Here is a 16,151-nt window from a genome sequence, read left to right as displayed (position 1 = left end):
GGTGTTATACTTAAATTTTAAACATCTGAGCTTTCTCCTACAAAATACTATGTAGAAATTTATAAATATCTTAAATTATTTAAATTATTTATATCTTTATTAAACAATATAATTTTCTATTGGATAGGATTATCCCACTATCCTAAATCGTTGCAAATATATTTTTAAAATAAACAGAAGTACCTACTTCTTAAGTTGACCATAGATTTAAACAAAAGTGCCTACTATATTACCCATTATGCTTTCATGTGAACAATAGATCGTATAAATAATAAGCAAATAACGCATATCAAACATAGAAACAATGTGATTTCTCATGTAATTTGTAGATTGTAGATATTCCAAATTAAATCGCCATTAGATATGTATATGTGTGTTTTGAATCCGGTTGGAGAGACCTTAATCTTCGTAACTCTATGGTAATTTTCACTAAATTGTACTTTTTTAATGGGAATTAAATGTTGATGCTGTTTTTATTTGATTGGCACTAGAATAGATAGAATGAAGAAGATTATCATAAACACTAACCTAACTGGAGGACTAATTGAAAAAAAAATATTATTAACAATAGTAACTATGTAGTTAATTTTATAAATTTTATATAATTTAATTATTACCTTACCACTTGGCATTGCGTTTTTTACATAAGAATTCTATAACAACCAAAAATACATCGATATAAATTATTAACTTACACTACACTATTGGAATAAAGACAAAGAATAAGTATAATATATTATGGTACTTGAATTAATAAAAATGCTATTATTTGTATTTAAAATTTGCGCCATCTACAGAAAACTGATGAATACACTGAAACATTTCAGCTCTTACGCTTTTGAACGGTTCAATTAAATTTCAATAGATTGCACTTTTTCAAATTTTATTAAGTCCTATCTTCTTCTTTCTTTCTTATATACAGGGTGTCCCGTAAGTAGTGGACCAACGGGTTATGGGGAGTAGAGGGACTTATTATCTAACAAAAATACTAAAATTTATTGTCCTAAACCATAAAGTTTTTGATTTATGCTTTATTTTCAAAATTTGATAAAAATATCATCCACGTAAGCTTAATATGAACTTTTACCATTTCTGTTTTTATTTTATTCTTATTTTTTTGTTCAAGGTTGTTAAGTATACATAAGTCTTCCTAATTAAAATGATACTCAAGCATAATTAACAACAACAACAAAATTAGACCAAAAAATAGGTAAAATTTTACGTTTTAAAAATTTACGGACTGAAGTTTGAACAAAGCTGGTGTAAAAAAAATGTATGGTGACCCTGTGAAACTTTATTTTAAAAACTTCTACATCTCATACAAATTACAAAAAGGTATAATTGTGTGGTATAAAGTATTTAAAAAAATGTTAAATTGGCGTACAACATTCAAATTAGAAATTCTCAGGTAGTCAACTCATTAAGTTATTCCGAGAATTATTGCCTTTATGGGCGCGCGCTGGAATTCTTTTGTATTGTTTCTGGCCAATCATAGACGATACTTGAACCCACTATTATTTTCTTTGACTTTCAACTATTTCAGTGACTTGCTTATAGCTCGGAACTACACGCGTGTTTAACTTGATCCCGTCATTACGATATTATTCTTTGTTGAAGTACGCTTGAATTGGACACTGATTTTGCTTGTGATTTGGATATTGTTCGACTTTAGTTTTTTGAAGGAAATTGCCTAATACATACACTCCACGTGAATATGCAGGAATGTTAAAAAAAATATTGAGTTAAAAAAAAATTGATCCAAGCATCAAGCATCTCTCGACAAAAATTAATTCGTCGTTGATAATCACCTCGTATTAATGCTTGCTCACTCGTACATGATACGGGTGCAAATCACTTCTCTTCAATATGCGATGCACTGTACTTCTTGGTACACCAGTGCGTCTAGCAATACGGTGAGTACTAGTTGAAGGATCTTCTTCTACTTCTGTCAATATTAGACGATGATCGACTGATCTAGGTCTTCCTATTCGATTTCCAATTCCAGGAATACGACCTTCATGGTATGCGTTATTTACTCTGAGAAAAAATCGGTTATCAGGATAGCAATCCCGATTGGGATAACGCTCACGATAAACACGTGCTGCATGTCGAGCATTTCCATCACTGAGTCCATAAATAAAAAACATTTTTCTGCATATTCACGTGGAGTGTATGTATTAGGAATTTTCCTTCAAAAAACTAAAGTCGAACAACATCCAAATCACAAGCAAAATCAGTGTCCAATTCAAGCGCACTTCAACAAAGAATAATATCGTAATGACGGAATCAAGCTAAACACGCGTGTAGTTTCGAGCTATAAGCAAGTCACTGAAATAGTTGAAAGTCAAAGAAAATAATAGTGGGTTCAAGTATCGTCTATGATTGGCCAGAAACAATACAAAAGAATTCCAGCGCGCGCCCATAAAGGCAATAATTCTCGGAATAACTTAATGAGTTGACTACCTGAGAATTTCTAATTTGAATGTTGTACGCCAATTTAACATTTTTTTAAATACTTTATACCACACAATTATACCTTTTTGTAATTTGTATGAGATGTAGAAGTTTTTAAAATAAAGTTTCACAGGGTCACCATACATTTTTTTTACACCAGCTTTGTTCAAACTCCAGTCCGTAAATTTTTAAAACGTAAAATTTTACCTATTTTTTGGTCTAATTTTGTTGTTGTTGTTAATTATGCATGATTATCATTTTAATTAGGAAGACTTATGTATTCTTAACAACCTTGAACAAAAAAATAAGAATAAAATAAAAACAGAAATGGTAAAAGTTCATATTAAGCTTACATGGATGATATTTTTATCAAATTTTGAAAATAAAGCATAAATCAAAAACTTTATGGGTTAGGACAATAAATTTTAGTATTTTTGTTAGATAATAAGTCCCTCTACTCCCCATAACCCGTTGGTCCACTACTTACGGGACACCCTGTATAAAAATGAATCGCAAAATGTGTTGGTAAGCGATAACTCGAGAACAGCTGAACCGATTTCGATAATTCTTTTTTTTATTATATTCCTTGAAGTACGAGGATGGTTCTTATGTAGAGACCGCTAGTTTTATTAATAGAAAGCATAATTTTTACATTGTAATATTACAAGTGTTTTTTGCTATTAGCTCATCCTATATAACTTTAGCTAATAATTATTCATTTTCGTCGTAAATTTTAATAATGAAGACAATTATTTTGACATAGAATTATACTTTTAATTCTTATAATTCGCATAAATGTAAGAAAATTAATAAGTAATTTTGAAACTAACTAGTATGTTACGTATTATTTTTTTGTAGGTAAAAAAAAAATAAATAAAGAAAGAAAAGGAATCAAATGTACTAACTACTAACCTACCTACCTAGGTAGGTAGGCTAGGTAGGTAGGTAGGTTAGGTACCTCCTAATAAATAATTTCATCGATTATATTAACAAAATATGTCTTATCTATCCTTTGTGTGTCCCAAAACAATACATTTAGGTACATGTTGTAGGTAAAAGGGAGGTATTGTCTTTTTATGAAATTATTTTGTGTAAAACTATTGATAATTTTGTTGACAAGTAACAATAAAATCTCTAATACCTAGGTATAAAGGCTTCTTTAGAACATCTTCAAATAAGTTATGGAATTATTATGGATGTACCCTATTATTATAAACAATAACTTAAATCATTCATAAAACATATTACTAGTTAGATATTATCTGGATCCAAAAACGTTGTTATTGTCTTTACACTTTTTACATAGGTATATCTATAAAAATATTAGGCCACTCGGCTATAGCGAATAGGCATTTCTACGATACATATCTAAATATCTACATGTATAAATCAGTGTCTCCACTGGTTAGCTACCTAATAAAAAAACTGTATTTCACCTATCTACAACACACGTTGTCAACATTATTAATCCTGCGATAAAAATCCTTTCAAACTAATGGACTACTGTATTATCTCGAGTGCGATTTCACTTACATGTCTCAGTTCGTTTTTGTTTCAGTAAAAATATAAACGGTCCAATGTAGTTCGACATGTATAGCGGTAGAGATATAGATGTAGGTATACCGGCGTTTCTGATCAATTGGACTGATGAATTTGTTGACGTGAGTACCTATCAAAGAGTTACATTTAGAATAAATAAAAACGTATTAAGCACAAGAAAAACATCTATCTTTTATCGATAAGGAAACATAGGTTTAATCCAAGCAGTGTTCAACAGCTATAATTTGCGACTGAACTTTAAAACACAAGTAGATAATATTTTTCTCTTCTTTTCGACAAATAAAGCAGTATGTATAAAATAATATCAATATTAGCATGCCCGGTATGTGATCAGTGTTACATCCTCTAAAAAGTTAAAATGAAAAAGAGAAAGAAATATAACCCATGGGACAGTGAAAATTCGTCATATAACAAATTCTAATATTATTTAGTAAATAAGGAAACATTCTAATCTAGTTTACACACTCTTGGTTGATTAATATTCCTACAAATTACAGATAGACACATCCCGATACCCCTTCCCAAACACATTATGGTACGTGAAACCAGCCAAGGAGATAATCCTGAAATCCTCAGCGATGCTCATCATCGGCGTTATTGGGATCTTCTTAAACTCCATCATCCTCATCATCCTGGTGAAGAACAGGTGGCTCTGGACAGCCAGCAACTTTCTTATAGGAAACATGGCCTTGGTTGATCTGCTGACACTTCTCTTCTGCCCATGGTTCATGCTTGTTAGGGATTTCTATCAGAATTTTGTTTTGAAAAACTTCGGCTGCCGCTTCGAAGGGTTTTTACAAGGTATTCTTATGTAAATTGTTAGTAGTAATATGAGTTAAACAATATCATATAAAAATGGTTAAGAAATATAGTATGTCTTTAAAAAAGAAGTGATAATTAAAAAAATGGGCGAACGATGTTCGATGGCAATGATTTTACATGCATTGCAGTGTTAATTTAAATAGATATCTTATAAAAAATAGCACTCTGCAACCCAATATATAGCAATATATCTTTGGTACAATAGTGCCCGTATCTTTTTAATATACACTATCTACAAATATTGTTTCCAGCAACACTTCTACTAGCCAGTGTAGGTGCAGTAATGCTTGTGTGTTACGACCGTCTGGCTGCAGCTGCGCTAACTTCTGAAGCCAGAGTCACCAAAGCATTTGCTCCCAAGTTGATCATTATAACCTGGGTCGTGTCTATGGCTATATCATTACCCTGGATTATGAGAAGGGAGTACATGGTAACGTTTATCAAGCAAAATTAGTTCCTGCTTGTCTTTTTGTTGATGACTCTATCCAATAGAAGAGCTAGAGGACGAAAATAGAAAAGAATAGCATAGTATATAATAATTTTAAACTTATTTGTTTTTAGGAACGTCAGTGGATTGATTTTTTGGAAATGTATTGCGTTGAAGATAGAAACTTCTTAGAAATTTATTGGCATTTTATTTTGCTGTTGCTGGTATGGCTTCCACTCGGAGTAATGGTTATAACTGTAAGTATTCAATAAAAAATGCTATCATTATATGCAATTATATAATATTTCCCTCAATATCGCATGATACAATGAAGATTTGTCGAAGAATACAATGAAGGACGATTTTCGAAGGCGCTGATACTAATCAAGAACATTTTTTTAATTGGATCTATTTCTGTAAACTTTTTTTAATGGTAGTAAGCTCATAAATATAACAGTATCTGCAGTGTGCTTCAGGACGAAAAACGGAAACACTATGATGCGATACCAGCTTTTCTCTCTTCTATGATAAAAATGCCTAGAATTCTAGGAACGACAATTACTTCGAGAAGTGCTATGTAGCAATAAGTTTTCCTGGTTTTACTTTTTTTCAGTATGGAGGTATAATCTGGCGTTTAGAGTGGAGTGCCCGGGAGCTGTCCTCTCGCGGAGGAGGTCAGATAGTTTCTAAGGCAAGGGGAAAGGCTATGCGCATTACTGCTATGGTTCTACTGGCCTCTACGATATGCAGAGTGCCGTATACTGTGCTAGTTTATTGGAGGAATAATTTATCGAAGGAGATTAATGCGGTATTTTCATTTATTGGCTTGATTAATTTATGACTCTTCTTATCACAATATTGCGATAGTCGGATGCCGGATGGATAATACATAGACTGTAAGCTGTTTACATTTTCTCAGGAAGTTAGGACTGACTACTCATAAAAAGTCATTTCAGATTTCATGTTCATTTTTCCTATAGTTTTACTATGCTTACCTACAATATTTTAAATGTAGTATTTTCGTTTGTTTAATTTAATCATCTATTAATTCCTTAATTCTTCATTACTGGTATTATTGCCAATAACTTTGTACATATTTATTTGAATTAAATATAGGTAATATTGAATTTTTAGGTGGAAGGTGGCTTCGAAATCATGTGGTTCCTAGCAAGCTATCTGATGTATCTAAACTGTGCGATCAATCCTTTGATCTACGGCTTCACAAATGTCAGGTTTAGGCACGCTATGGATCGTACCCCAGGCCTTGCCTGCTTTAGGTTTGGCTCCTGGTGTTGTATCTGCACTGTTGTGAGTATTTTTGACATAATATGTGCTTTAACGGTAAAATTAACAACCAAGCAATTATTGAATTCCAACTAACTAACTATGTACTTATAACTCTTATAAATTGGACGGGATGGTAATCAGTTTGTCCTGTCGGATATTATTTGTTTTTAGTTAAATAGAAGATGGATTAGGGAAATTCATTAAAACCGTTTTTCGTGCGATAGCGTGAAATCTCTGAAAATAACGTGTCTTTAACTACTAACAAATAAAACTCTTAGTTCTTTTAAATTTCTGATGGAATTAATTCGAGATGTAGTACTAAATTGTAAATGCAATTTTGATATTGCATTTGAAAGTAGGTAAATCACAATTTTTAGGTACTAATCAATATTAAATTTTGCAGATTGCCAGAGACTCCAAAGACTTAGATGTAAAAAACGTCGAACGAATATACGTTATACAAGAAACACCAGTGCCGAATAAGAGATTTAGACACGCATTTAAAAACTTTCTTCACATTCACAAGCAAACATTGGAATTAAGTGTTCTCAGAGTAGATGAAGTAACTACAAAACCCACGAAAGTGACGCCTTTGAAAATGGAGCATTGCATCGAAGTATAGACTTATTATTCAATTTCCCATACTTAATTGGAAATACTTTTGGGAAAAGTTCTCGAGATGTTTATGGAAATGTCACGTAGGGGATAATTTCATTGATTTTACTTGGATTTAACTGATCGTTTCTTTGACATTTACTTTTTTGTCTTCCTATATTGTTTTAATCAAATATTTTTTTTTATAATAATACGATTGTTTATATTTTCAACAAATAAAGAAGATACTAATGTATAAAAATCTTTTATTTAAAGAAGAAACAGTCCGTTTTTTTTGTACCCCTCATTTCCAAATTCCTTCGTTATTTTTTATCATATAAATCATCCAGATGTTGTATCTATCAACGAAGACAGTGTCTTCACCTTTTCTTCTAAGGTTTCTCTCATATAGGGCTCAACTTTTAGAATATTTGTAGCCTCTTGGAGTAGCACCATGCTTTCCATTAGTTGATCCTGAAAAATATGATGTAAAGTGTTAACTTGTATCAAATTAGCAATTTGTAGTAACCACAACTTTCAACTAGGTAGATATACTGCTGTTGCATACATTAAACTACTTTCTAACATGGACTTAATACCTAAGTAAGTCCTTTGCACATAAAGGTGTATTTGTTGACTGTGTTATAAAATATAGGACAAAAATTAGAACTCAAATATAAGCATTTCTGGAGATGAAGAAAATGTATCGCACAAACATTCAATTTCCTTATCGATTTCCGTTCTGATCTAATGTGTGAGGTTTTGTTTTAGCAGTTATAAATATTATTTCCATTACTTATCGTATTTGTATTATATCCTGTTTGATTATGTATTTGCTACATTACATGGTATGTCCGTCACATAATTTACAATAGTACAAGTCTTTTGCTATCTAACTCAATTTTCTAATAATAACATATAGGTTAACTTCGTCCATCACGCTTTGCGTTTGGCAAAATTCCAAAAAATTCCGTTATAATGTATTCGACATTCAAATAATTGAATTTAAACGTATAACACGTGCTTTAAATAATGTTATTGCTCTTTAATCTTCTCTATCGAAACATACGGCATGGAAACAGTTTTTTAAATAAATCGCGTTTCCGTTACGTTCGCGTTCATATGTATTGGCTACAAGAATGACTTAAGAATTGTTAAATCTATGTGTGTTATCAGAATAGTTAAACTATTTTCTTATAAATTTTCACCAATTTTGACTATTACAATTTATGCTATATTGTTAACAATCATCATTATTTAATTTGATTCCCTCTTTTCTGAATACTTCATCATTATACCTGATTTTTTTTTATTAAACTGATAAATTATCATTAAAGTAATACTATGTTCACAGTGACTAGGAACTAAACTATCTTATGTTATTGTAATAAAATGCATTACGCGTACGTACAGTATATCGTCGGTTTCAATTGAAGGCTTTGTCATAGTATCATCAGTGTTAAAAAAATTACCTGAGCTCCAGCTTTAGTTAGTTTATCAGCTTCAAATTCTCTTTTAGTTTGCATGACCATAGCAGCCTGCAATTCTAAAAGTATTGTTCCTCGAAATTTGGTCCAACCTGGCTCTAATTTATCTGCTATTTCAAGGAGTTCATGACAAATGTCCACTTTCCTTTCTAGTAAGTCATCTGATAGATCTGTGAAACATATAATTAAACATGACATTTTATACGATGAATATAACTGGAATCATTGGTGGTCAATGGTGGTTAAAACTGGAATAAGTGAATACATATATATCAATATGAAAGTACCTACATGAACAAATGTTTTTTCATTTACCTGATAATGTATATTTCTCATAATTTCCATAAATCTGCATCAACGCCAACTTTGATTGAATGATCAAATGATTTTTCGGATGTAACGTATGGCTATACATTTTGATGAACTTTTCATACTCCTCAGGATCGTTCTTATTTAACTTTTTCAAGTCTTCTTTCAATGCGTTGTTACCCCAGAACATTTGTCTACTCTGAATACAGTATCCGCACGATTCACATTTCCATGGAGCTGTCTCATTCAAAGGATCCGTTGATACCAACATTGGCTTATTTTCTAATTTACCCTCCGCACACAGCGAACAAAAAATGCTTCCTGTATATGTCCCGAATTCAGTTGGATCTTTACACCTTTCACATATACAATCAAAGTGTTTGGTACTCTTCAAATGTTTCCGTCTATCCAATGTACCCCACAAGGATTGAGTGTATGTTGCAGTTATCATTTCACCTTTTGCGATAGGCACAGTTGCAATTAAGGCGAATATATAATCATCACCTATAAAAATGTGCCTTGTATTTGGTTTGCAATTATGGTTTATCATCGATGCTCTTGTATATATTGCCCTGAACCTGCTACTTCCATCGGCTGACCTAACATCAAACGAATTTATATCAAATATCGACGCTATCTTCAGTATAGTTTCATCATTATAAGGCAATTTTAGCACTTGTTTAACAAACGTCACTAGATTCGTTTTAAACACTTGATACAGCTGTGTGTTAATCCGATCTTTCAAATGGGATTCCAAGCTCATAATATTCTGGAATAGTTCAGGATTGGATTCCTTCAACAACAAAGTTCTTAGAGGAGCGATCACACAATACGCAGCCTCTGCTCGGCCTGGTGCTACGTACTTTATATTACATTTGTAGTTATTTGCTGTCATAAGCTTACACTCCTGTCTATGTACTTCCGTAGACTCACATTCAAATCCACATAGAGGCCAATTGCACGAAGAGCATTTGTAATAATCTAGTGAATCTCCATCTTGTATCGGATTCAACTTTTTATTACACGACAAACAGTGAGGCGTGCAAGCGATTCTGGGACCACTGACAGCTGGCTTCTCTTTCAATATAATCTCTCCTTGTTTTATATCTCTTGACGCTACCAAGTATCGTCCCAACGCTTCCGAATGGTGTATTTCGAAGGTCCGGCATTGCGTTTTGTGTTCTTTCCACGCGCATTTTTGATGAGCTCTTGAACAGTAGAAGACGGATTTGCACCCACCACAAGTTTGGTTGGCGGGCTGTTGACAAACCTCACATGCAGGCATTTTACATTTCTCTCCTCACAAAAGGTCAGAACACGTTCACCGCGAATGGTATCTGATACAATACTCGACAGAAATAGATTGAAGTAATTATCACAGAGAACTAAAGACTCGGCCGGTTGCCAGAGAAATGAATTATTTCGAAAGTCGTGCTCGTCAGACGCAGCAAAGTTTACGATCGTCAAGCAGAATGTTTAGGTATAATGTTTGGCGTGAGATGAATTAGAGCTTTCCGATTTCGTCGGGATAGGAAATCGAATATATAATTATGTAATTTTATGGATAGTTTTACTGTTTAGTAAAAGAACGATAGACGAAACTTAATGGAGTGCGACGTAATGTAAAGAAAATTAATGTTTTACAATATTATAATGTGTTGGAAAACATGAAAGTTACTCGTACAATAATACCTATTCAATTCATGTTTAAATGAAAAATTAATACCTACAGCGACTTTTGACCTAACATACAATGCACAATTTAAATTCACTATAGTGAAAATATAGACAATCTAAAATTGAGATCCGGATACTCTTACGTACGAAAAGGTAAATAAATAAGTAGTTACCTGCCGTAATAAGCTACACTTAAACTACATACCTACATTTTAAAATTATGAATGAATATAAAACACAGGTCATCAAAAAATGAATGAACAACGTAATATATTCAGAATAGCTATCATATTAGCGGTCGTTATGTAAACTCTTCAGTTTCAGCGCGGCAGAGAGCGGTGCGCTCGCGCATGTTTGTTCAGTAGAACTCTAAGCATAGTAATAAGTGATGTTATAAGGGATAATGTAAGTAAATTATGTATATTATAAATTATTTCAATATTACATAAACGAACGTGTCATAAAAATAGATAATGTTATTGAGACTTAAAAATTCTGCGCATCTGGATACTTCCAGACATACTTTTCAGGTCATTCAAATGTAAAATTTTAGTATTTATGACACATTGGTACAAAGAGTAGGGATTACATGGCGTAGAAAATCCATTTTTGTTCTCCATAGAATATTCTGGATAAACTTTATCGTTAAGCTTTTTTCTTCGTTTGTGATCGAGATTCCTACACTTGATGCGGAAGCCATTATCTATATAGATAAGCTTTTCTTTCTGATTCGAAACAAACGGTCCCTAGTTTTCGTTGAGTTGTGATGAATAAACATTACTTACCCAACATAACCATTAACCATATCTAATTTTATAATTATTATGTTTGTTTATTTATTTATCGAGCAAGGCGTTTGGTTGCGGTCTGCGGACCAGCAATAAAAATAATGTAAAAGCGGAAAAATATCTATATATTTTGGATATACAATATGATCAGCTAATATCCATGCACATTATAATATAAACATTGTTCTATATTTATAAAACGCAGTCCAGATTCGCAAGTAGGTACTTCGAGTTTCATTACAAAAATAGACATCGAATAGTACACTGGAAATTATGTTTACGAATAGAAATCATAAATCATTTCACATGAACTTTTCTCAATATATTATTAAACTAAAGAGTATGTTTGTTTGAATGTGTAATCTCAATAATTGCTGGTTCGTATTGAAAATTTCCTCTGGTATTGGTTAAACAATTTTTCGAGGGCATTTTCTAGCTTAATTAATATAGGAACTCAACAGCATCGAAGGCAACTGCAATGAAAATGTTGCAGAAGAATTAATTTTCAGAACAGAGGAAGTTTAGCTTATTAAGTATTTAGTACATAATTTTCTAGCTTTTTCGTCTATTCATAGTATAGGTACATGTAAACATGTTATAGATTATAGGTAGGTACTACAGGAAAAAAGATTAATCTAATCGAGTACAAAATTACATAAATGTATAAGATATGAAAGTCTAGCATTAACATTTGCTTTGTCTTTGGCAGGCTGCCACTGCTAAACTAGGAATACCAAATAGATCAAAATGCCTTAGGGATTACAGAGAACTCTTATTACCTACCTAAATATTACAAGGTTTAAATTACAATGCAGCTAACAAAATCGGTATCTGTATGTTTTCGCTAGCTGATGATTCGCTTTCGCTAGCGAAAACATGCAAATACCGAATATAAAATATGTAAAATATTGAATTAACCTTATTTTAAAAGAAAACGTTTTTTTTTTTCAGAACCATGGGCCAAACTAAAGATTTGCCTTATGAGGTAAGCACAAATTACTTTTGATTTACCTGCCATCTAGTGTGTTTATTTGAGACTATTGATACTGTGTGAATGGTTCACTTTATGGAATTACACGTAGTTTTTCATAAAATTTTTCATAGATGGCGCTTATTCAATTTTTTAATATTTGGTTTAAACAATATCTAGTCCTACTAGTATTATAAATGAGAAAGTTTGTGACGATGGATGTATGTGTATGTTTGTTTGTTTCACGCAAATACTACTGAACCGATTACAATTAAATTTAGCAGACACAAGTAGGTCTTATCCCGGAAATCCCACGGGAACGGATACTATCCGGGTTTTCTTTGAAAAATTTACTAGTAGGTATTTATTTTAAGAATATTTTCGTTTTTATAGGTTAAATCATCTGAAGAATTAGGGCGATATCTCGTAGCATCTCGAGATTTATCCCCTGGTGAGATTATCCTCACAGAATCTCCAATTGTTTTTGGACCCAAAGCGATGCCGGATCCAGAAGCTAAGATGCCTTGCGTTGGTTGTTACAAACCTATATTTACTGATGTTGGAGAGCGATGTTCTAGGTAATATCATCAAATTATGTTAGATAAATTATAATTCAGTGTTTTCAATTTTATTAATTATATAGTACCTAACTAGCCTTTCGTGAACTTTGAACAATACACAACTAAAATAAAACTATACATCTGTTTTCCTACCATTGTATAAGTACTTAACTACCTAGGTATCTGTTTACCATAAACTATTATGTATTTGGACTTCTCTAAAAATGTAGAACATTTGGACTTCTCTAAAAACGTAAGAATAACTTTTTTAGGTACATTGTTTTCAATTACATTTTAAGCCGGACCTACATTCATCTATGTAATATTTAAAAATGAAACCCGTTTCGCGTTGTCACGGCATCACGTGTGAACGGCTGAACCGATTTCGATAACTCTTTTTTATTATATTCCTTGAACTACGAGGATGGTTCTTATGTAGAGAAAACGTAAAATATATGTACCACGGGTGAAGCCGGGGCGGACCGCTTGTTAATTATAAAAAGGTTATTTAAAATAACCAATTAATATAAGAAATCAACAAATAAAAAAAAACCATTTATTTATTTTCCAGTTGCGGCTGGCCAGTATGTTCTGGTAACTGTCCAGGTCTAACAGACCCTCGGCATCACGGCCTCGAGTGTCAAGTGTTAAGAGCAAGACCTGAATGCGTACTCGACAATATGGCTGATTATTATAGGTGATGATTTTTAAACGTATTCAATCAAGATAGAACGCACTTCCTTAGTACCCGTTCACTCTAAAAGTAACTCTACGTTATATTGTGCAATGTCTATGTCTATGCCTATGTCTGTGTCTGTATCTGTGTCAGTGTCAGTGTAAGTGTCAGTGTCTATGTCTGTGTCTGTGTCTGTGTCTGTGTCTGTGTCTGTGTCTGTATTTTATTTATAATATCCTTTACAGGCACGACGCCCTCCTACCACTACGCTGTGTCCTGCTGCAGAAGACTGATCCCCAAAGATGGCGACAGGTGCTCGACCAGCAATCTCACATGGAGAGCAGATTACCAGGCTCGGAAGCATATGAGTAGGTGTTTTTTTTAGCTGTAGATATAACTGGGATTACCATGCTAAAGCAGTATTAATTCCAGTTTGTGAAAATGACAAAGCTATAAATGTTCTCTATCGCCATCACTTTCAGACACTAGTATTAATACTGCTTTAAAACCTCATGGTATCCCTCCAGTATAGAAGCTGCTTTCTAATAGAATTTTGGGCTTTCCTGCAGCTACTACATATACAAATTTATATGGCCTATATCCTGATGTTTCCGCACAACAAGAAGCCTGTTTCTTACTAGGTAACAGATTTTATTCGAATATATTCATAACATTAACTTATAAACATTTTCTCATGTATTATGTACATAGTTGCTACCTTGAGCAAACCTCCTAAAAATTTTCCGTTTCAAAATTGCGAACACTCAATTCATCATTGAGCGACTTATTGAATTTTATATAATTTTACTATCAATTTACTGTCGAGAAGGTAATGAAAAACAAGGCTTTATAAGAAGAAAATACCTGGTAGAATAAGAAAAGGACCTTTAAAATATAGCCTTCGATAACCAGACTATCGATTTTTAGTAGATTTATTCTAATTGATTTGGGAACATTCCAATGTTTACATAGGTACTGAGTCTATTATTTTCCTCAAATATACTTACTGTACCTTTCAAGTCCTTATCTATAACTACGATAAAACCTAGTCAGCCGAAATAAATTTCATCAAGGCCGGTTCATTGCTCGAAGTCGTAAAAAGGAAATAAACTAACGCATTGTGACTCACTATTAACTCACTTTATCTATGATATTGACCGATTTTTATATTTTGATGATGAATGACGACACTGACTGTAGATACTTTTAGGGTGCTTTTCCACTAATAATGCTAAACGCTTCAAACTAAATGAAGCGATGCGATTGGTTATTTACAAACACATTAAAATGCAGGGTGCATAATATGCAGCTATTGCACTACATACACATTTAAAAAATACTTATTATTTTATTTACTTACAGGGAAGCGAATGAATTCATCGTCGAGTATCTCATCAACAATTTTATCGATAAACTCGAGGGCAGCGTTAAAGCAAAATATATTCCAGAAATTTCCAAAGAACTGTTACACAGAATGTGCGGAATTATCGATACAAACGCGCTCGAAATACGGCTGCCTGAAGGAAGCGAACTTAATGGATTGTACGCTCAGACAAGTATAATGGAACACAGTTGCATACCAAACACAAAACATACTTTTGCCGTAGATACCAAAGATAAAAACAATCTTTACAATATATCAGTAAAAGTCGTCGTTCCTATATTAAAAGGAGAACATATAGCAACTATGTACAGTCATGCATTGTGGGGAACGCAAGCAAGACGACAACATTTGAGAGACACTAAATATTTTTCATGTAAATGTCCGCGATGTAGTGATCCTACTGAACTCGGTACTTATTTAAGCGCTATGAAATGTATGGGCGATGGTAAAGAGATGTGTGATGGAATTCATTTACCAGAAGACCCGTTAGATGACGAAACAGAATGGGCCTGTAGTAAATGCAAGGTGAAGTTAGGCAATTCACAAATTAACGGTTTAATTGCTCAAATGGGAGAAGACGTGGATAATGCTCTTATGATGGGCGGGTCTGTGCCGATGTTAGAAAATATATTGTGTAGGTTATCAACGTTTCTACATCCGAACCATTATCATCTGTATTCTATTAAACATTCACTCGTTCAATTATACGGAAGACAGCCCAGTTACATGACGGAAGATATACTGGATAAAAAGATTAAAATGTGTAAGGATCTTATTTTTATAACCAAAACATTGGACCCAGGTAACGCTAGACTTAGCTTATATAGTGCAGTTTTACATCATGAGCTCCATTCAGCGTTAGTTCTTAAATCTCAAAAAGTTAAAAGTGATGGAACGCAAAAAACAGTTGATGAAATAAAACAATTATTAGTAGAAGCTAGGAATTCTATAAACATAGCATTAGATTCACTAAAAGATGATATTGAAGAAGCATCAGGTAAAAAACTAATTGACGTTATTGCTAAAAGCAAAAGCGACTTCGAAAGGTTTTGCAAAGAAAAGAACATAGATTTGTTGTAACATTTATTCATCGAACAAAAACATAGAATAACATTAAAAATAAATAACATTATAGACTAGTATCACAGTAATATTT

General features: G+C 32.7%; 3 protein-coding genes across 4 annotated transcripts; 2 read left to right on the top strand and 1 right to left on the bottom strand.

The window, feature by feature from the left end:
* The first annotated feature begins 4,030 nt into the window (after nt 1-4,030).
* On the top strand, nt 4,031-7,302 carry LOC149901060 (ultraviolet-sensitive opsin). The gene is made up of 7 exons (XM_090111724.1): nt 4,031-4,115; nt 4,512-4,815; nt 5,088-5,266; nt 5,398-5,520; nt 5,877-6,071; nt 6,398-6,571; nt 6,954-7,302. Exons 1-7 carry the CDS (start codon nt 4,044-4,046, stop codon nt 7,170-7,172), a joined length of 1,266 nt encoding a protein of 421 aa, XP_089967850.1. The 5' UTR covers nt 4,031-4,043; the 3' UTR covers nt 7,173-7,302.
* Nucleotides 7,303-7,393: 91 nt separating this feature from the next.
* Nucleotides 7,394-10,335, bottom strand: SmydA-2 (SET and MYND domain containing, arthropod-specific, member 2). The gene is made up of 3 exons (XM_090111650.1): nt 8,947-10,335; nt 8,617-8,801; nt 7,394-7,618 (listed from the first exon to the last, which is right to left on the bottom strand). Exons 1-3 carry the CDS (start codon nt 10,223-10,225, stop codon nt 7,487-7,489), a joined length of 1,596 nt encoding a protein of 531 aa, XP_089967776.1. The 5' UTR covers nt 10,226-10,335; the 3' UTR covers nt 7,394-7,486.
* Nucleotides 10,336-10,942: 607 nt separating this feature from the next.
* SmydA-5 (SET and MYND domain containing, arthropod-specific, member 5) lies at nt 10,943-16,128 on the top strand. Of its 2 annotated transcripts, XM_090111722.1 has the most exons (6): nt 10,943-11,022; nt 12,357-12,390; nt 12,769-12,953; nt 13,507-13,632; nt 13,857-13,979; nt 14,974-16,128. In XM_090111722.1, exons 2-6 carry the CDS (start codon nt 12,361-12,363, stop codon nt 16,073-16,075), a joined length of 1,566 nt encoding a protein of 521 aa, XP_089967848.1. In that variant the 5' UTR covers nt 10,943-11,022; nt 12,357-12,360; the 3' UTR covers nt 16,076-16,128. The 2 variants fall into 2 exon arrangements, with proteins under 2 accessions (XP_089967848.1, XP_089967849.1); XM_090111723.1 differs by lacking the exon at nt 12,769-12,953 and having other exon boundaries at nt 10,973-11,022.
* The last annotated feature ends 23 nt before the right edge of the window (nt 16,129-16,151 follow it).

This window comes from Colias eurytheme, chromosome 17, assembly GCF_061535395.1.
Source record: "Colias eurytheme isolate Ceu_HAF_F1 chromosome 17, ilColEury1 Martin Lab GWU primary, whole genome shotgun sequence".
Classification (NCBI taxonomy): domain Eukaryota; kingdom Metazoa; phylum Arthropoda; class Insecta; order Lepidoptera; family Pieridae; genus Colias; species Colias eurytheme.
Note: the sequence above shows the minus strand (reverse complement) of the source record. Positions and strands in the feature narration are given on the sequence as shown.